Source organism: Vitis vinifera, chromosome 1 (genome assembly GCF_030704535.1).
Source record: "Vitis vinifera cultivar Pinot Noir 40024 chromosome 1, ASM3070453v1".
Classification (NCBI taxonomy): Eukaryota; Viridiplantae; Streptophyta; class Magnoliopsida; order Vitales; family Vitaceae; genus Vitis; species Vitis vinifera.
Window position 1 is genome coordinate 4,325,574 of NC_081805.1, and position 20,687 is coordinate 4,346,260.

At 37.7% G+C, this 20,687-nt stretch overlaps 1 protein-coding gene across 1 annotated transcript; it reads right to left on the reverse strand.

Annotated features, from left to right (window-relative positions):
* Positions 1-3,750: 3,750 nt before the first annotated feature.
* LOC100259334 (putative 1-phosphatidylinositol-3-phosphate 5-kinase FAB1C) lies at positions 3,751-20,687 on the reverse strand. The gene is made up of 11 exons (XM_003631130.4): positions 19,262-20,687; positions 18,016-18,813; positions 17,739-17,892; positions 17,308-17,652; positions 7,987-8,751; positions 7,575-7,906; positions 7,357-7,483; positions 7,057-7,221; positions 5,352-6,872; positions 4,985-5,251; positions 3,751-4,442 (listed from the first exon to the last, which is right to left on the reverse strand). Exons 1-11 carry the CDS (start codon positions 19,810-19,812, stop codon positions 4,188-4,190), a joined length of 5,280 nt encoding a protein of 1,759 aa, XP_003631178.2. The 5' UTR covers positions 19,813-20,687; the 3' UTR covers positions 3,751-4,187.

A 20,687-nucleotide genomic window follows, 5' to 3' on the forward strand; every position in this document is an offset into this window, starting at 1 on the left:
GGAAATAGTTGAAAAATGTCTCAAATTTATTTTTTTGAGTCAATTGGAAAGTCATTGATAATTTTCTAATAGAAATTATTCTTGTAAGGGAGTTTCCTATTATTATAAAGGAAATATCATATTGTGATCTTCTTTTAGGAATATGCATCTTTCACAATTATACAATTAGTTTCCTGTACGAAATCTTCTTATGTAGTTAGGAAAAAAATATAGGAAGAGACCTTGACCAACAAAAAAAAGTGAAAAGTGTAATTGGGACTTTGAGATTTGAGAAGTCTAAGGTTGTAATCTTCTTCAACAATGGTGAAAGTTGTTTTTTGTCTTCACCTATGGATGTAGGTTTTAGGTCAAAACACGTAAATCGATGTGTGCTTTGTATATTTTTGTTTTTATTTTAAGCATTGTTTGGATTTAATTGGTGTTAGTAATATCTAAAGGTCCTTTTGAGGTGTAGAAACATAATAACATGGAAGACTTTCGAGTTTATTTGAATCTTGAGAATTTGAGTTAAGGTGGAAATAGTTGAAAAATGTCTCAAATTTATTTTTTTGAGTCAATTGGAAAGTCATTGATAATTTTCTAATAGAAATTATTCTTGTAAGGGAGTTTCCTATTATTATAAAGGAAATATCATATTGTGATCTTCTTTTAGGAATATGCATCTTTCACAATTATACAATTAGTTTCCTGTACGAAATCTTCTTATGTAGTTAGGAAAAAAATATAGGAAGAGACCTTGACCAACAAAAAAAAGTGAAAAGTGTAATTGGGACTTTGAGATTTGAGAAGTCTAAGGTTGTAATCTTCTTCAACAATGGTGAAAGTTGTTTTTTGTCTTCACCTATGGATGTAGGTTTTAGGTCAAAACACGTAAATCGATGTGTGCTTTGTATATTTTTGTTTTTATTTTAAGCATTGTTTGGATTTAATTGGTGTTAGTAATATCTAAAGGTCCTTTTGAGGTGTAGAAACATAATAACATGGAAGACTTTCGAGTTTATTTGAATCTTGAGAATTTGAGTTAAGGTGGAAATAGTTGAAAAATGTCTCAAATTTATTTTTTTGAGTCAATTGGAAAGTCATTGATAATTTTCTAATAGAAATTATTCTTGTGAGGGAGTTTCCTATTATTATAAAGGAAATATCATATTGTGATCTTCTTTTAGGAATATGCATCTTTCACAATTATACAATTAGTTTCCTATACGAAATCTTCCTATGTAGTTAGGAAAAAAATATAGGAAGAGACCTTGACCAACAAAAAAAAGTGAAAAGTGTAATTGGGACTTTGAGATTTGAGAAGTCTAAGGTTGTAATCTTCTTCGATAATGGTGAAAGTTGTTTTTTGTCTTCACCTATGGATGTAGGTTTTAGGTCAAAACACGTAAATCGATGTGTGCTTTGTATATTTTTGTTTTTATTCTCTTATTCTTTTCTTCATATTATTACTCTTTATCGGGGTTTTTCACAACAATAACTCTAGCTAAGAAATAGGTTATTATTTTCAATATTTATTATTTGATTTTAAATTGATGCCTTAAATATGACACTATTATTTTTTAAGTATTTGCCTTTTAAACATCAATACATTAATTTGATATAATTGTTAAAATAATAAGAAATTGTCTCTTACAAAGAAAATGATAAAATCTCATTTAACTCTTGCTTTCCACTTCTTTGATAGAGATGGGTGTTGCATCATGGACATCTTCCCTAATACACTTAATAAATACCATCAAATTTCAATATTTTATTTTATCATGTATCATCAAAATTCAATTAATTGCCCTTGACAAACCTTAGGCCAACAATATTAAACCCAAAATTAGTATATCTTAATTCATATTATATATTTAAGAAATTAAAGAAGTAACACAAAATTAAATTTTTAAACTTCATTAAGTGAGAAGTGACATGATTGGCTTTCTAAATTTAAGATAAGTTGAAATTTTCTATGGGATAGTTTCTAGTAACGATTGTGTACACATAGAAGATGCAATTCGGATTATTGAAAATATATGGTAAAATCTAGGTTGTTTAATAAGGGTACCAATAAATGAAAACAAAGTACATATAAATGAGATTGATGTATAAAAGAATGATTAAAAAAATGAAAATTAAACCAAGTACAAAGTATGAAATCTAAAATGTATATATAGCATTTTTTTTTTATTAGTCCCACTTTTCAATGTGTTGATTATGTATTAAAGTGGTAGCCCCTATCTAATTATAAAATGAGTTATAATAAGAGTAGTTGTGTCTTAAACCAAATCCAAAAATATCTATGCAGCCAACTTTTCAAAAGATTCATAACAATTTCACAATAAAATTAAGAATTACTTGTAGGGGGAGACAATTTTCATACGACACGACAACACAACTAAAAAAGGAGATGAAATTTTAGCAAGTTTGAATTAGGTGTAATTATCTTTGTGTCACAATCATATCATCTTGTATAACTAGTTTCGTGAATAGGTCATGTTCATGTTTTATTGTTTAACTCATTTAACTCGTTTTACTCATTTGCTTAATTATGTCAAATTAACTCTTTATGACTTATTTACCATAAAACTCATTTACATAATAATATCAAACTGGTCCATTTATGACTGTTGTATCAAAATAATCTATTTATGATTCAACACATTTAACCGATATAAATTTATTAATTTTATATATTTAAAAATTTTAAAATATCATAAATAAAAAAACTAAAAATTAAATAACATTTATATATTTTATTATGAAGATAAAAAACATCTTATGATTAAAACATTAAATAAAATAATAAACAAATGTAATACTAAAATCTCTATATTATAAACAAATTATAATCAAAATTACATATATTTAAATTTTAAAAAAATTAAGCTTTAAAGGTAAAGTAACTAAAAAGATTTTAAAATAAGACATTTATAAATTTAAATTTTTAAATAAATTTATAAATAGGATAATGGTATTAACAGGTTTAATAGGTTAAAATTGTATTAACAAGTTATTTGTTTGAATTCGCCCAAAATCCAACTTAATACATTTATTAAATGAATTAAATAAATCGTATTGTATTATCCATATCATAAAAAGCTCATTTGCATTACACAATTATGAAACAAAACAAACCGTTTTCTTATCACAACATCATACCAACACGATTATTAAATAAATTGTATTCGAATTGAAAATCGCACTTGAATTAAATAAATTTTCACTATTTTTTATCACAACATGATACCAACCCGGCTTACTCGTCGTCACCCCCTACTTGGCTTATTGCCCCCTACTGAACAGAGTGATTATAAGGAATTTGAGAGCTTTCCTAGAATTTTAAGACAAGTTTCCCATCAGTATCAGGTGTTGGGCAAAATTGGGTGTCAGCTTTCAACTAACCATGCTCCTAAGGGACCCCATCATCAGTGATCTTCAACTTTGAAGCTTCTATGCTCCAAATAGACTCCTCCCACATTGCTAATACTTCAGAAGTTGTGCTTTGGGCTGCTATGCGTACTATTTCGTGTAACCCATCAAAGCAAAATACATTGTTTGATTCAGCCATGCACTGCTTAATAAAGCATGCTTCCGGCAACGTGCGAACCTAACGCATGGCATGCCCATCATTCTTCTATATGGCTTTAGTTGAAAAGCAGGCACCACAGATCGCTTTGATTTTTCTTCCTTTTCTTTTCTTTTTTTTTTGACTTTTTTCAGGTTATCAGCCCCTCAAGAATTGCTTAACGTGCTAAGATGGAACACTGATCAAGAAGAACCATTATGTTGAATTCAATAGTTGCCTTCCAACACTCTAAAAAGGAAAGTTCTCCCCAGAAAAAAGACTTCCAATCTGAGCAACCATTTTCATTCTCGGCTTTTTCTTTTTCTCCACAAAAAGAATACAAAGAAAAACGAGGGGGGGGGGGCGGGGGTTGGGGCCTTACAAGCATATCATGTGAAGGTATAGCGTGCACATGTACAAAGAGGAAGAAGAAAGAAATCTCAGAGGGAATATGTGCCCCATCCATGTGTAAGCCGCCTCTAGTTGGGCAACATTGCTGCCCATACACAAAAGGGATAAAAAAACAAACCAATCAGGACGAGGGATCTCCATCCTCTCCATTATCAGCAATAGCAATCTCTCATTTCCTTATTAAAGAACAGAAGCTTTGTGAATAAATAGAATGAAATAATGCAGTTCAGGAAGACCATTGATCAGGTACTGCCAGAAAATATGTAGTCATTGCTTTCCTGAATCTTCTCTTGTATTGTATGGGAGAAATAATAGTTGGCGGAGCATTCTTTGGACCACCAAGTATACCTGATGCCTTCACCCATGTCTCCAAGTGCTTGTCCCATGTATACTGCCTCATGAAATCAATGATCCCTAAAACCAGTTCTTTGCGCTCATTGTCCACCCCAACCAACAGTGAATAGTCCATGACGTCAACAGACTGGAGAAGCATAAGAAAACTGAATTAAAAACATGTACGGCCTAACAAAGCATGCCCATCGGTAGGTCTTTGAAGACATTCATGATTTTTCAATACAAATCAATTCTGAAAATACATGAAAACCACATATATTTCAGCAACCTTGACAATTTCTCTAAATCACACAAATCTCCCTTCATGCTTTATATTGTCGACCACTCATCTGTAGCCTTTTTCAAGTGAAACCTTTTGTTATAGACCAATTAAGAGACATGTACAATAAGTTTCAACCTTCTAACAAGGTTCGAAATACACGGACAACAGGCGAAAAGTAAAAGTCAATTTAAAATAGTGCTAATAACATTCAATATCAACAAAAGAACATATGCAGAGCTCTAGTTTCAGAAGTCTAGAATAGGTCTCGTAATTTACCAACAGAATTTCCAGTGTGATAACCAAGAAATATTTCTAATCTTGCTTTAGTTTCATGGAGAAAAATGGATGTCAAAAGATTCTAAAGCAAAATTAGACTAAGCTTTGATGCATAGTGCTAAAAAGTTTACCGCCAAAAAGGATGTATCGTTCCAAATAGCTCTCTCTAGGCTTCTCTTCGCTTTGCTTCCAAGAAATATGGGTTTTGTACATAGTGTTTCCAGTAGATTCGTATCTAGCAATACTTTGTTCGCCCCGGTTGTATCTGCATTGTAGCGACATCGTGCAGAACCCTTAAGATCATAGACTCTTGAGATATTTCTCTTGAAAAAAAGGTTCTCCATCACCATCAAATCCATTTTTGTTTCCTTTCCACCTTTCAGATTTTTGACAGTGACCTGCCATTGGACCAATAAATCAAAATCACAAGAGAACAACATTAGTATTTGCACACCACCCATGTATCTACATGTGCAAATATCAAAGAATGGGCCTAACCTGATAAATACCAAGAATTTTAGCAAGGCAAGTTGGGCTTCCTGAGCTAAGAGAATGTGTCAAATATTTGAAGTACTCGTGTGCAAATTTTTCAAAAGAAACCAACTCTGTTTTCGTGACTTGTTTTATAATGAATCTCTCATCCAATGACTTAGCAAAATACACATTGCTCTTTCCCCCTTGCGCGCTCCACCTTTTGCAACGGCTTAAGGAACGTACAAAATCCACTTCATTAGGGCAGCATTTCTTTCTAAGTGTGTCAAACTGCTTTGCAAAATAACAGGTGACAGAAAACTTAACTTTGCCTCCAGCATTTGAAGACTCATCCCCAAAGGAAATTCTTAGGTGAGGAGATTTTTTGGTGTCTGTAAACAGGGTCCCCACTGCTGATAAAGAATCTTCAGACCCATAACTTCCATAATGGATATAATCCAAGTCTAGAGGGCCAAAAGACGACCAAGCCGAGGTGGAAACTGAAGAATCTTCTTTATTGCTTTCGTTGGCACTCCAACCTCCTTCATGCTCATTTAACTTATCAGCAACCCAGTCCTCATACTTCTTGGAACTAAGGGCATATGATATTATGCTAGTGGGTTCATTGTCATAAACAGCAATAACTAAATTACCGTGGCCTGTTTGCGGAAGGAGCAGCCTGGCCCCTTCAGCCACATGAGATGAGGAGAAGAATGAGGATGTTGAACCTACCTTTTGTGCTTCCCGGGGAGATAATTGAGAGTAAGTCCTCATTACACTAGAAACAGGATCCCTGACCATATTCCTATAGTCACCAGAAGCATGGAAGGACCTAAGCGTAGACAGATGCAAAGAAGAGGGGGGCAATCCTTTCCGGATTCTTTCCTGAACTCTTACTGCAGAATCAAAGGAATAGACTCTCACTGGTGACATTGGCCTTCTAAAAGGTGGAGTATCTATTTGGTTTATTTGCCTGACAGAACCAGCCTGGTTCCCATCTGCATGTAGCGTATGAACAAACTGAGGTTTCATCAGAAGTTGATCTGTGCCTGTCCATGCAGAATCTATCTTGTCAGACAGATTGGATGCAGGGGATGGGATGCTTTCCAAAAGTGTTTTGTTTTTTTCATCCACATATGCTTCCTCCTTTCTGTTATCATGACCTGAGGTTAACATAGAATTTTCAGGAACCTGGGGCTCAAATAATGATGGATTAATCTCTTCCTTGTGCTCCAACAGCATATCATTCCTGTGGGAATCCTGTATTTTTGAAGACTGGGTAACATTTTCTTCATGATAATGGTCAAGCTTGCTATTCATGAGAAATGAATCAGTACTACAGCCCTTCATTTCAGCATGAGATGCCTCCCCCTGTTTGTTCTTGGAAATAGAAATCCTTGTTTCAAGGAGAGAATCCAATGAACTGAGCCGCTGATCCCAAACATGTGAACCAATGAGGAGAGAACGTCTCAAGCAGTTGAGTTCCAGAATGTCTACTGCCACTTGACCTGATGGTGAAGCTCCTACACCAGATGGTTGCAGCAAATTCTATTTACAAGCAAGGAAACTAATCAAAAGCAGATGGACACATTACTCTAAAACATGAATTGTAAACAGAAAAAAAAAAAAAAGGACAAATTTATATAAGCACTTTAGAGGGTTGATATTAACCAGGAGTCCTATGGTAACAAAAATACATAGATATATAAACCAATCTCTAATCTGAACTTACGTTGTAATCATTTCTTTCCCTATTCAGCAGATCTTTCAGGTCCATGATATGGTTATGCAACTCACTTTTATCTGAAGATTCATTTCTGAAAGATGTAGTTTTCTGTTCAATTCTATCGAGCACATCAGATATCTTCACATACACAGTTTCTATTTTACTCAAAAGCTGAGAAGGAAAAAGGCAGAAGATGGTTATGAAAATAGATATACTCAAAGATATGCCAAAAGTACTGATTAGTTTTATAGTTAGCATCCATCCAAAGTAATCGGGGGCAGAGCAGTCTTAGATCCATAATAGTACCTCTGAAGCCTCTTTTCTTATCCACTCTTGTTGAACCTGGCCATTGAATTCAAGCATTGCTGGGGGCAAATGGACAGACAGAATATCAATGGGGGAATAGCGAAAGAATGCAACCATACTCCCAAACCTGTAAGAAAAATGAAAGCTTCCAACAATCATCATAATCACACCCAACAATTAGAAAATTGACATCGAATTACAAATTTAATGGCATATACCCATAGAAACGGAGGCAGTCCCTTTGTAAAGAATGACCACAAGTTGCAACACGATTAGCAGTTGCATGGTTTGAAAAGCTAAGCTCCAAGAACTTTCCAAAAGAAAGTCCCCATGCAGCATCAGACATAAACACCCTACGAGTTGCTGGTGGAACTCCATCTATTTGGGCACATCTTAGGCATCGATGCCACATCCATATTTTTCCATCCCGCTCCCCGGGTAGCTTCATGGAGGGAAGACATTTTACATTGATTGTAAGACTTCCTTGCTGATGGGTATAACACTGGACATGGGCATCAGCAGGCTCTCTACAGTATGAACAGCAAGGTGTCTGGAAAAAATGAGCATTATTAGCTTATAATAACTAGCATCACAAAATAAATAGCACATAGAGAAACTGAAATGACTTACCTGATCAAAGAGATCATCACGAAGATATCTTCCAAGAGGCTTGTCAAAACAGCCATAAAACTTAATACGCATAAGTCTAGAGCGTTCACATACAGTTCCTGTCCGCACAGAACGGCTTGAAAATGACACCAATATGCTCTGATGACTGTCAGTGCCAGAGAAGTATTCACTTGACACTTCATTTTCATCAGCCTGTTCAGGCTTGGCCAATTCATGAATTTCCCCAGGTTGCATCTCCTCTTTAATCATGGTATCCTGCAAGTCAGGTTGGGAATGATCTTTAAAATCAGCAGGAAGCACAATGGCCCCCCTTAAATCCATGAATTTTTTCAAAGAATATGATTCCAGACCCCCACTGGATGCCAAATCATCATTGTGTGCATCAGTGGGTATATTTCCAAGTCTACCATCCATTGAGTCAGGAGATAAAGGAGATATGGGACCAGGATTAATATGCTCAGATGAGGACTCACATCCTCCAAGTTCTGTATTGAAACCTACAGATCCTTCCTCCCTAGCAGGGGCATCGATGGCTGCTTGACAAACGGTAGAAGCAGCAGAATGAGGGATTGATGAAATGACATTATCAGCAGTTGTCCTATCTGGTATAGTAATAGAGGGTTTCAGTGTCATCTTGGGCAGACTAGCACCCTCATCAGCAAGGAAGGAAGTCTCAAGGGATAAATGATAGGCTGCAAACACTGCATATTGAACAACATGCTTAACTTTCTTCAGTTCTTCACGACATGCACCCTTCAGCAAGACCTACATAAGGATGCACAATGATTTGTTAGAGACATATAACCATCAGAAACATCTACTTCACTAGACCAGTAGATGGAAATGCAGAAGACTAGTTAATGTATGAGAAAAAAAGGGCAATAACAAAATAATGACTACAAGCTTGCATAAATTATTACAGTCCGTGCTAGTCTGGACAGGAAAAAAAACCATCATAAAAGTTTATTGTCTCAGGGGAAAATATTGGCTCCTTATACAAAACCAGAGATCCATATCTCTACACATGTTAATTCAATTTAAATAAGTTATATAAGTTTAGAAAAATTTAAAACCGTGCTCCCCATCCCATTAGGGATATACACAACTATACATCTTTATTATATATACCCAAAAGAATTTTCTTTGGTTGGAGACGAAGAGGTCTATAAAAGATGGTCCCTCGACCTTAGTTGATTTTGTTGGGTGGGTGGCTTCCCGTTAAGGGTGTGGATAGGGTGGCTCTTCGTTCCTTGGCAGGCTGCTAGGGAGCGTGGGGTGTTTTTCTTTCTTTTTCTTTTCTCCTTCTTGTACTTTTTGCCACTGCTTCGGTGGTTTTTAATACAATCTCTTTATTTATCAAAAAAAAAAAAAAATATACCCAAAAGAAGACTGCTATTGAAATATTGTCCCTCTTATTGTTTACTAATAAGAGAAAACGGTATTCAAACCCAAAAGAAGATACTGACAACAGATCACTTGGGAAAGCTCTAATATTACACTTTAATTGTATGCTTTAAATCCTTGTTTCTTGTGGAAATCTGGTGATTTGAGGGGTGATTTGTAGGATATTGTGGTAAAAAATTGAGACCCCAATTGTGGCAAATATTGTGGTAATTTGTATGATTTTATTTTTTTCCATATTTTGCTCTCTGTATATATGTTAAATAGGGACCCAATTATGTAAAAAAACATAAGATTTTTTTTTTTTTTGATAAGTAAGCAGATGTTATATTAAAAAGGCAAAAAGCCACACAGCATACAGGACGTATACAAAGCAGCCAAACCCAAAAGCCACAAAAAGCCCACAATCCTACCTACCCTCAATTGGACGCGAGCCACTCTAGAAAACCTATGAGTGAAGAGGACTCCTCTCCAATATACACCCTAGCCCAACTCCACAAAATACATACAAAAGAATTTTTGAGTTTCTGTATAGATAAGAATCCCCCCCTAAAAGCTAATCTATTCCTTTCCTTCCAAACCGTCCAAAAAATACACAACGGGATGGAAGTCCAAACCTTTTTCCTTTTTTTCCCCACAAAAGAACCCCTCCAACTGAACAACATATCTTTAACCGTTTCAGGGAACACCCACTGAATGCCAAACAAGACGAAGACAATCTCCCAGAGGACCCGGACCACTGTACAATGTAGAAGAATATGATTTACAGTCTCCTCTTCACACCCACACAAAAAACATCGGTTGGGGAACTGCCACCCCCTTCTTTGTAGCCTATCCAAAGTTAGGACCTTTCCCCACGTGGCCTCCCAAGCAAAAAACACAACTTTAGTTGGGACCTTGTCCACCCAAATGCCCTTATTCGGGAATACAATATCATTCGAAGCAACAAGGAGGTTGTAAGCCTCCTTAACCCTAAAAATGCCACTTCCCCCACCTTTCCATAACACCGAATCCTCTTCTGAAGAGATTTTGTAATCCCTTAGCATGTACAGCAAATTACCAACCAAATCCACCTCCCAATCGTTAAAGTCTCTAGAGAAACTGATATTCCAACTTCCTTGGCCAAAGCTAGGGTCCCAAACTTCGTTCACCGTTGCATTCCTATGAGCTGCCAAATCGAATAATAGAGGGAAAGTTTGGGACAGCGCTGCATTGCCGCACCAATGGTCAGTCCAAAACCTAACTTTGGTCCCTTTACCAACCTTGAACTCTATGTTATCCCAACACCAATCAGCTTCCTTCAGAATCTCCTTCCAAACTCCCACTCCAAACGTCCCACGAGCCTCATTAGTCCTCCAACCAAGACCCTCTTGACCAAACTTCTCCATGATCACCTTCTTCCACAGCTTATCTTCTTCAAAGGCAAACCTCCATAACCATTTTCCCAACAAAACCTTGTTCAAACGGGCAATCCTCCTAATGCCAAGGCCCCCCTTCTCCTTTTGAGCACACACCGCCTCCCAGTTAATTAAATGGACTTTCCTTTCCAAGCTTCCCCCTCCCCAAAGAAAGTCTCTTTGGAGCTTTTCAAGCCTTCTTGCCACCATCTTGGGCATTCGAAACAGGGACAGTTGGTAGATCGGCATGCTGGCCAACATGCTCTTAATGAGGGTAACCCTCCCGCCTTTGGAAATGTATTGCCTCTTCCACAAGGCTAATCTCCTCCTCATCTTCTCCTCCACCCCATCCCACATCGAGGAAGCCTTGTGAGGAACCCCTAACGGCAGCCCCAAATACACATTGGGCAAAGACCCCACCCTACAACCTAGCTCCACAGCCATCTCCTCAATCTCTTCCACTTCGCCAACTGGAATTAACTCACTTTTGGCTAGATTTATCCTTAACCCAGACGCAGCCTCGAACCAAGCCAGAATCCAGCTTAGAAAAGTCATGTTTTCTTTCCTTGCTTCACAAAAAATAATTGTGTCATCCGCAAAAAGCAAATGAGAAATATTTAGCTCCATCCTGCCCCTCCCCCAAAATCTGCAGCCTGAAAAGAATCCCCCGACAGCCGCCCTTCTTAACAGTGCACTGAGCACTTCCATACCCAAAACAAAGAGGTAAGGAGAGAGGGGATCTCCCTGACGCAACCCCTTGGTGCTTGAAAAGAAACCTGCTGGCACACCATTAACAAGAACAGAGAACTTGGCAGTAGAGATGCACCACCAAATCCACTCCATCCACCTAGACCCAAAGCCCAATTTACGCAGAATCTTCATAAGGAAATCCCAACTTATGCTGTCATAGGCTTTTTCAATGTCCAACTTACAAATCAACCCTTTCTCCTTACGTTTTTGCCAAGCATCAATCACCTCGTTAGCTATAAGCGAAGCATCCAATATTTGTCTCCCCTTCACAAACGCATTTTGGTCCAATGAAACCACCCTTCCTAGGACCTTCTTCAGCCTATTTGCCAACACCTTTGCCAGAATCTTGTAAAAAAACATAAGATTGAAAATACAATTGAATGATTCTTAGTTTCTTCATGGTATCAGAGCACGGATTGCTCTAAAACCCTAATCAATCCATGGCTGCCCAAAAAGAAGACAGCCATGAGTCCAGTCAATCGGCAACCCATGAAAGAGAGTCAGAGATAAACTCCTCAATGGGCTCGGCCGGTGCATTCGACAACTCCCCACTCCATCTTACTGTTGAAAAATTGAACGGTAAGAATTACAAAGAGTGGGCACAAGCAATCAAGCTTATTATTGATGGAAAGGGAAAGCTAGGGTTTCTTATCGGCGAGACTTGGCGACCACCTCTGACTAATGCAGCAGCATCCCAGAAATGGCGGTCCGAAAACTCCTTCATCACCTCATGCTTGATTAACTCCATGAAGCCAGCCATTGGCAAAACGTATATGTTCCTCCCGAAGGCAAAGGATGTGTGGGATGGGATAAGGGAAACATACTCTGATGCCGAGAATGCTTCCCAAATCTTTGAACTCAAGACGCGGCTCTGGAAAATGAAGCAAGGAGATCGGAAAGTCACGAAATACTACACTGAGATGTTGGGTTTGTGGCAAGATCCCGATCTCAACTGCAAAAGGAATGGGAGTGCACAGGTGACAGTGTGCGCTTCAAGAAGAAAATGGAGAACGAGAGAGTCTTCGAGTTTCTAGTGGGGCTAAACTGCGAGCTTGACGATGTCAGGAGCAGAGTTCTCAATCGTCGGCCACTGCCCTCCATCAGAGAGGTCTTCTCTGTGGTGCAACAAGAGGAAAGTAGAAGGAGAGTGATGTTGAGGGAACATCTCACTTTTGGGCCCGAAGCTTCAGTCCTTATAACCTGTGGGTCTCACGCTGGATCTGATAGGCCTCACGTTGGACCTGGCCCAAGACAGTCTAAGAGGGCTTATTGTGAGCATTGTAAGAAAATAGACCACACTAAAGATACTTGATGGACTTTACATGGCAAACCCGTGAATTGGAAGCCCAGACAACCCAATAAAGCCCATAGTCATCAAGCCTCCACCAAAACCCAGGCAAACAAAACACCCACAGAAATTCATCAGTCAATTTCTAGTGTGGGGTTTAATTCCGACCAGCTTGTGAAATTATATGAGCTTTTTTCTAATTTCCAAGCCTCTGGTCAGTCTTCTACTACTTTGTCCTCTGATTCTTTAGCCCACAAAGGTACTTTTCCGGCAGCACTTAGCACCATGTCTCATATTACTCCTTGGATTATTGACTCTGGTGCATCTGATCATATGACTGATGCTCATCATTTATTTACTACATACTCTCCTTGTGCCGGTAATTTAAAAGTAAAAATTGCATACGATACTTTATCCCCAATTGCTGGCAAAGGGAGTATTCGCATTTCTGAGTCTATCACTCTCAACTCTTTCCTACATGTTCCTAATTTATCTTGCAATTTATTGTCTATTAGCCAATTAACCAAACAGTCTAATTGCTCAGCTAAATTCCTACCCTCTCATTGTGTTTTTCAAGACCTATCATCAGGGAAGACGATTGGCAGTGTTAAGGAATGTGAGGGTCTATATTACTTCGACGAAATTGATGTGCATGGATAGTGTCCTCCTACTGTTTGTAATTCTGCATCTCGTCCTAGGGAAAGTGAACTTTTGTTATGGCACAAAAGGATGGGTTATCCTAGTTTTCAGTACTTGCAACATTTATTTCCTTCTCTATGTTCAAATAAAGCTTCATGGGATTTTCAATGTGAAGTGTGTGAACTTGCCAAACACCATCGCGTGTCTTTTCCTAAATCTAGTATAAACCATCTATACCATTTACTCTAATTCATAGTGATCTATGGGGACCCTCACGTACCCTTAATAGGACCCATAAAAAATGGTTTATTACTTTTATTGATGATCATACTCGCCTATGTTGGATATATTTGTTGACTGATAAAACTGAGGTTCAATCAGTCTTCATGAACTTTCACTCTATGATACAAACTCAGTTTCACACCAAAATTCAAATTCTCCATACTGATAATGGTACTAAGCATTTCAATCACTCCTTGAGCACTTATCTACAAGAAAATGGTATTATCCATCAAAGTTCTTGCATTGACGCCCCTTAGCAAAATGGGGTTGCAGAACGGAAAAATAGACATATTCTTGAAGTTGCTCGTGCCTTGTTGTTTACCACTCATATGCCCTCACAATTTTGGGGTGACTCCATTTTGACAGCCACATACCTTATTAACTGAATGTCTAGTCGAGTCCTATCTTCTGTCACACCCTTCCAGAAATTCCAAGAGTTTTTCCCCATTCTAGACTCGGTGCACATCTTCCACTTCGTGTCTTTGGGTCCACTATGTTTGTCCACGCTCACACATCTAAGCAGAACAAATTGGATCCTAGAGCGCTTAAATGTGTCTTTCTTGGCTACTCTTCCACACAAAAGGGCTACAAATGTTATGACCCAATTTCACAGAAGCTATATGTTAGCCTATATGTCACATTCTTTGAGCATACTCCCTACTACTCGCTTCAGGGGGAGTCCATGAGTGAAGCTAGATCACCCTTAACCTTAGACTACCTCGATGTTACTGTATTCGAATCCACTTCACCAAATACAGAAGGACACTTGAACTCAGGGGGAGATACGGAAATACAGACAAATAGGGAAACATCCATCTACTCGAGAAGGCCAAAATCGAAGTCCAATGAGACACTCATTTCCGAAACACTAAAAGAGTCAGAACCGGTGATAGTTCAAAGCTCTCGAGAGTCTGGCTCCAATCCTAATCAGGTAACAGATGACTTACCCATTGCTCTTAGGAAGCAACCTCGTTCATGTACTCTCCATCCTATCTCAAAATTTGTCTTATAATGCTCTTTCTGCAAAGTTTCGTGCTTTTACGACTAACCTTGATAGAATCCAGATTCCTAAAAACATTCAAGAAGCCTTGGAGATCCCAAAATTGAAAGAGGCAGTGATGGAAGAAATAAGAGCATTGAAAAAAAATGAGACTTGGGAAGTAATGACTTTGCCAAGAGGGAAGAAACCAGTGGGCTGTAAATGGGTATTCACAGTAAAATATAAGGCAGATGGCACAGTAGAAAGATACAAAGCCTGCCTGGTTGCAAAGGGGTTCACTCAGACCTACGACGTCGATTATACCGAGACATTTGCACCAGTGGCAAAGCTAAACACTATACGAGTTCTCTTATCCTTGGCAACAAAACTAGACTGGTCCTTCCATCAGTTTGATATCAAGAATGTCTTTCTAAATGGTGAACTGGAAGAAGAAGTGTTTATGACGCTACCACCAGGGTTTTGTAAGGAAGAAGAAGAAACCAAGGTATGCAAATTGAAGAAATCCCTGTATTGTCTCAAGCAATCTCCGAGAACATGATTCAATAGATTTGCAAAGGTAATTAAGAATCAAGGATACCAACAAGGACAGTCAAATCATACTATGTTCTTCAAATAGTCCAACGATGGAAGGATGACCATCCTAATCGTGTATGTCAATGACATCATTCTCACTAGAGATAACACAGGAGAAGTGGAGAGGTTGAAGGTCTTAGCCACAGAGTTTGAGGTAAAAGATCTGGGTCAAATGCGGTATTTCCTAAGAATGGAGGTCGCTAGATCAAGGAAGGGAATTAGTATTTCCCAGAGAAAGTATGTACTTGACTTGTTGACTGAGACTAGCATGCTTGGTTGCAAGCCAAGCGATATCCCTATCAAGGCAAGAAAAATGATGGAAAACCCATGGATAGAGAGAGATATCGGCAACTAGTAGGTAGACTAATCTACCTTTCTCACACTAGACTAGACATTGCTTTCGCCGTAAGTGTGGTTAGACAGTACATGCATTCACCAAAGGAAAGTCACCTGGAAGCAATGTATAAGATCCTCATATATTTAAAGGATTCTCTAGGGAGAGGACTATTCTTTAAGAAGGGTGACAGTAAGAAGGTAGAGATCTATACAGATGCAGATTGGGCAGGATCAACAGAAGCCAGAAGGTCTACTATCGGCTACTGTACCTATGCCTGGGGGAATCTAGTAACATGGAGAAGTAAGAAGCAGAGTGTAGTAGCCAGAAGCAGTGCTGAAGCTGAATTCAGAGTAGTTGCACAAGGTATGTGTGAAGGACTATGGTTGCAGAAACTGTTGAAAGAACTACACATTACAATAAAGCTCCCCATCAAACTCTATTGCGACAACAAAGTCGTCATTTAGTATTTCTCATAATCTTGTTCAGCACAACAAGACCAAACATATAGAAGTGGATAGACACTTTATAAAGGAGAAAATTGAGAAGGGAACTATTTGCATGACTTATATCCCTACAAGAGAACAATTGGCAAATATATTCACCAAGAGGTTACAGAAATTAAGCTTTGAAGATTTTATTTACAAGTTGGACATGATTAATATCTATGATCCAACTTGAGGGGGAGTGTGGAAATCCGATATGATTTGAGGGGTGATTTGTAGGATATTATGGTAAAAGATTGAGGCCCTAATTGTGACAGATATTGTGGTGATTTATATGATTTTATTTTTTTCATATTTTTTTATTTTTTTTTCCATATTTTGCTCTCTATGTATATGTTAAATAGGGACCCGGTTATGTAAAAAACATAAGATTGAAAATACAATTGAATGATTCTTAGTTTCTTCATTTCTTATACTGATTACGAAAAATACTAAAAACTCACTCGAAAATGACATCTAATGTATATGTTACATGCCAGAATGGCAAATGAGACACGTAAAGATGATTGACACCATTTATAAAAAATCAAACATACAATTAAAAATGTTGAAACTCCATAATTTAGAAATATAGATTGTGACGAAATATGATTGAAAAAATTAGCAAACCTATTGGGATAGACATAAAATGCAAGAAGAATATAAAATTTATAAATTATTTTATTTTTCATTCAAATATAACACAATAATCAAATAAACAAAAGCTAGAACTTGGGGAAGAGAGAGACACACAAAGAAAAGACTCTGAAACTGAAGAATAGATTTTATGTTTGTCATAATTTTATCTTGACTCGATTCATGCAAATCCCAAACTTAGTCCATTTAGATAAACCTTAGGAGAATAGTTTAATAGTTCTGAGAAGTTAGAACACAGTCAATGGTACGGTATATCATGGCAGAATAAAATGGAACTGGTAACTTTATCAACAGTGGATTCCAAGCAACTAAACTTTATAACTCTTCATGATGCTCAAACGTTCACATGATAGGGGCTTCAAATAAAGTGAAACTATTCACATATTCCTGCTCAAAGAAAATATGTACACCTCAATGAGAGCACAATGACAAATATCTTATTTTGTTCTCATACCTTCCAAATTTCAAATGCAATGAGAATTTTAAACAATAAATTGAGATAAAGAAAACAATACCGTGCAACCTAAACGCCTTGGACAACCCTCAAAAAACATCAAAGTTTTAGATGGTTTCTTGTTGGATTGATTAGCAGTCTCAAGTTCTTCTGACACTCTCTCTACTCGGAAGAGTTCACAGTGTCCCAATCGTGTCATAGAAATATCATCAACTGATGGAGTAATTAGAGCACCAGTGCATCGAGCTATGCGCTCCAGTAATGGCCTTTTAACATTTAAAACTAACGAAATATCCTTTTCCAGCAGATATTCTTGCGCATATGAAGATACACTTTTTTCTACCAGAAGAACATTTGTGCGATGAGCCTCTATCTTTGAAACAATCATCCTGAGATGATCCATTTCCTGTTAAAAAGAATTAAAAAAAAACCATTTCAATTATTCTTATCCTTATGTGAAAATAAGCAACTTAGAAAGTCAAGAAAGGAGACCTGTTGCAGTAGAGTATTAAAAGACGCCAACTGGTTCGGAACTCGCTGGTACTCAAGTGCTCCTCCTAAAATAAGTAATCTAGGGGTTTTGTATTGTGAAGTCATGCGCTTGTGTTTAATGTTTTTTGTACAAACTACTCCCTTAACGAGGGTGCTGCACACAATACACTCCACAAATGAAAATAAAAAAAAAAAGACAAAAAAAATTACTAAACTGTTCAAAGACATGAAGCAGTAATATATATGGAGTCTATTAAATATTTCGGGCATATCATACCTCTCATGTGGACTTCCTGATGCTATACACTTAACCTTTACATATGCTCCTGGATCCATACTGCCTCCTCTACTAGTATCTGGTTTCACAAAATTTGCAGCCTGCCAAGCCACTGTTGCAACAATGTCGAGCCACTCGTCAATGTTATCCTCTTTACCCACCTTGATACCCTCTCCCTGTAATAGCTGTGACACAAGAGCCCTAAAATGCCCCTGGACCACAGCCCTCAGAGGCTCCTTGTGTCCCTCATTCTGCTTCTCCTTTGCTGGGAACATACTTGCAAGGCTAGTACTAGATGAGAACATTGCTCCTGATTCTCCAATATCATCATCTTCATCGTCATATTCAAAAAAATTGTTCTCTTCCTCATCATCCTCATCATCTGCTGGTGGAGGAAACCAAATGAAACCATTGTTTTCAAAATCCAATGGCTTTTGCAGCTTCTCGCATTGGTCCTGAAATATTGCCAAATCATCTGAGCAATCATCAGTATTCTCTGGATCCTCAGTCCCATCCCCAGGCCTTCTTAAAATAGCCATAGAATCTTGAACAAAGGAACCATCATTTGGAGCCCTTGGGCTTCTCTCTCTCTCTTGCTGTACAGAGTGCCCAACTCTATTAGAAGTAAAATCAATCCTAGAGGGGCTGTCTGAAGGACTTGATCCCACTGACTTGAAACTGTAAAACTCATGTCTAGCACTAACACTACTTGTATCTATATCTGAATTATCTTGATAATATTCACCAGACAGGCTGAAGAAGTGCTTCCCAGAATCCTCAGCCTCTTCTTCATCACTCCTACATCCATTCAACAGATTATTAAGAAGAAACTAAAACCCCCCCCAAAAAAAAGGTGTAAAACAGAAAACAAGTTCAATATAGACTAATGGGATGTCTTGAAACCATTTGAAAAACTTCTAACCTCAAGTTCTAAAGTTTTGGAAGGCACCAGTTGCTTATGTAAAATAGAATTGTCACTAAAAGTATCACAAAAGATATAATTAACGCTAATTATTTGAATCTTGAGAAAGAAAAAAAAAACATGTTACCAATAATCATTTAAGATGACAGGAAGAACAAAACAAAATAAAACTCATTTCAAATGTATTCCCTTCTGTACAATTTTCAAACTGCCCATCGTAAATATAGCAACAAGAATACAAGATTGCAGAAGCATCACATATAATCTGGAAAAGTTTTCAACATTATAATTAACGACTTTCTACATGTGTAACAAGATATTTACCTGCTATAAAAGCGACGAACAGACACTGGAGATGGATAACCATGGTTAGAGGTCACAGTGCTGCTGGTTGCAGCACGGGGAGAATAACCATAATCCCGGGCTTCAAGAAAGCAGGCAAGCCGATCACTGTGAATCAACTCACTATTCACAGTACCATCAGTTTTTTCACCACCAAAACAAGGAGAAGGTGGTTCAGGGCTTTCTCGAGGAGAGGCGGAAGGATGGATTTTCTCACTATTCTTTCTCCCACCTTCGCGCCTCAAACTAACCTCGGAACAAAACTTGCAGGAATTAATATTTTCTTCACTGGATGCAACAATATAAGATTCAAAGCCCCACAAACATTTCCCACACAGCACCCGACCACAGCTTTGGCAGTGATATCTAATCCAGTACTCTGAAAATTTTATATCACACCCGCAACACATTTTGCAACTGTTACCAGGCATCTCGTTTTCCCGAGACAAACAAGGCCGATGACTTCCTCTCCAAGGAATCCAAGACCCAACCTTCTCTATCAAATCAAGTAGTGAAGTATCAGGTATTCCCATAGAAAGCAATGCCCCCAACAATTATAAGAACCAGGTCAGCCCCTCGGACCAAAAACCATTTTAACTACTCTACTTCTAATCAAGCTTTGTTTTTTTTTTTTCCTTTTTATCTTCAAAAAAATCTACACCTCGATGCAAATTGATCCGATCCTTCAGTTTGAAGACAAAAATGAAGAGAAAAAGTGAAAACTATATAGAACCCACAAAAAAAAATAAAATAAAATTGGTGGGTACGATTTAAACTCTTATGGGAACTGAGTTTGAGTTTCTCTTTTTACTTTTTTTTTTCTGATTTCCTCCAGGAATCACAAAATTATCCCACGGGAGAAAATCAACTACGAACAATCCTACCTATATACACCAAATTGTCCTCTCACCAGTTATCAAAAACAACAACAACAACACACAGAGAACCACGGATTAAGCTACCAAAGCGATAAACTCATTCATAGACGCCCTTTAACCAATCCCAGAATCATCCAGAATGCAACATGAGATGTTATCCAGCATTAAAACCCAAATCTAAAGTAAACTCAAAACTCCCAATGGTCAACAAGAAGAAATCAAAGTCGAGATCTGAAGCTTTTGAAAAAAAGGGTAGAAATGGAGAAGAAGTAGAGAAGGAGGAGGAGAAGAAGAAGAAGTAAGAGTGTAAGAGAGAGCTAAAGAAGCGGAAGAATGAGAATCAAGAGAAGAAAAAGCAGGAGTACAGAGAAGCTTCCCTTTCTACCGGAATCGGCTCTGATCTCCAACAAAGCAACCATCGTCTTCTTTTTCATCAATCCTTTGCCCCCCCCGCTTCCAACCTCTTCCCCAACCCCTACCTCAACCCACCATTATAATATTATTATTCTTTTCTTTCTATTATATTAATT

Excerpts from the sequence above, each read along its gene's own strand:
- LOC100259334 (XM_003631130.4), bottom strand. The coding sequence starts at position 19,812 with ATGGGAATACCTGATACTTCACTACTTGATTTGATAGAGAAGGTTGGG. Across the intron at positions 8,752-17,307 it reads CAAGGCGTTTAGGTTGCACG|GTCTTGCTGAAGGGTGCATG; the intron begins GTATTGTTTTCT and ends ATCCTTATGTAG. Across the intron at positions 4,443-4,984 it reads ACGATACATCCTTTTTGGCG|TCTGTTGACGTCATGGACTA; the intron begins GTAAACTTTTTA and ends ATGCTTCTCCAG.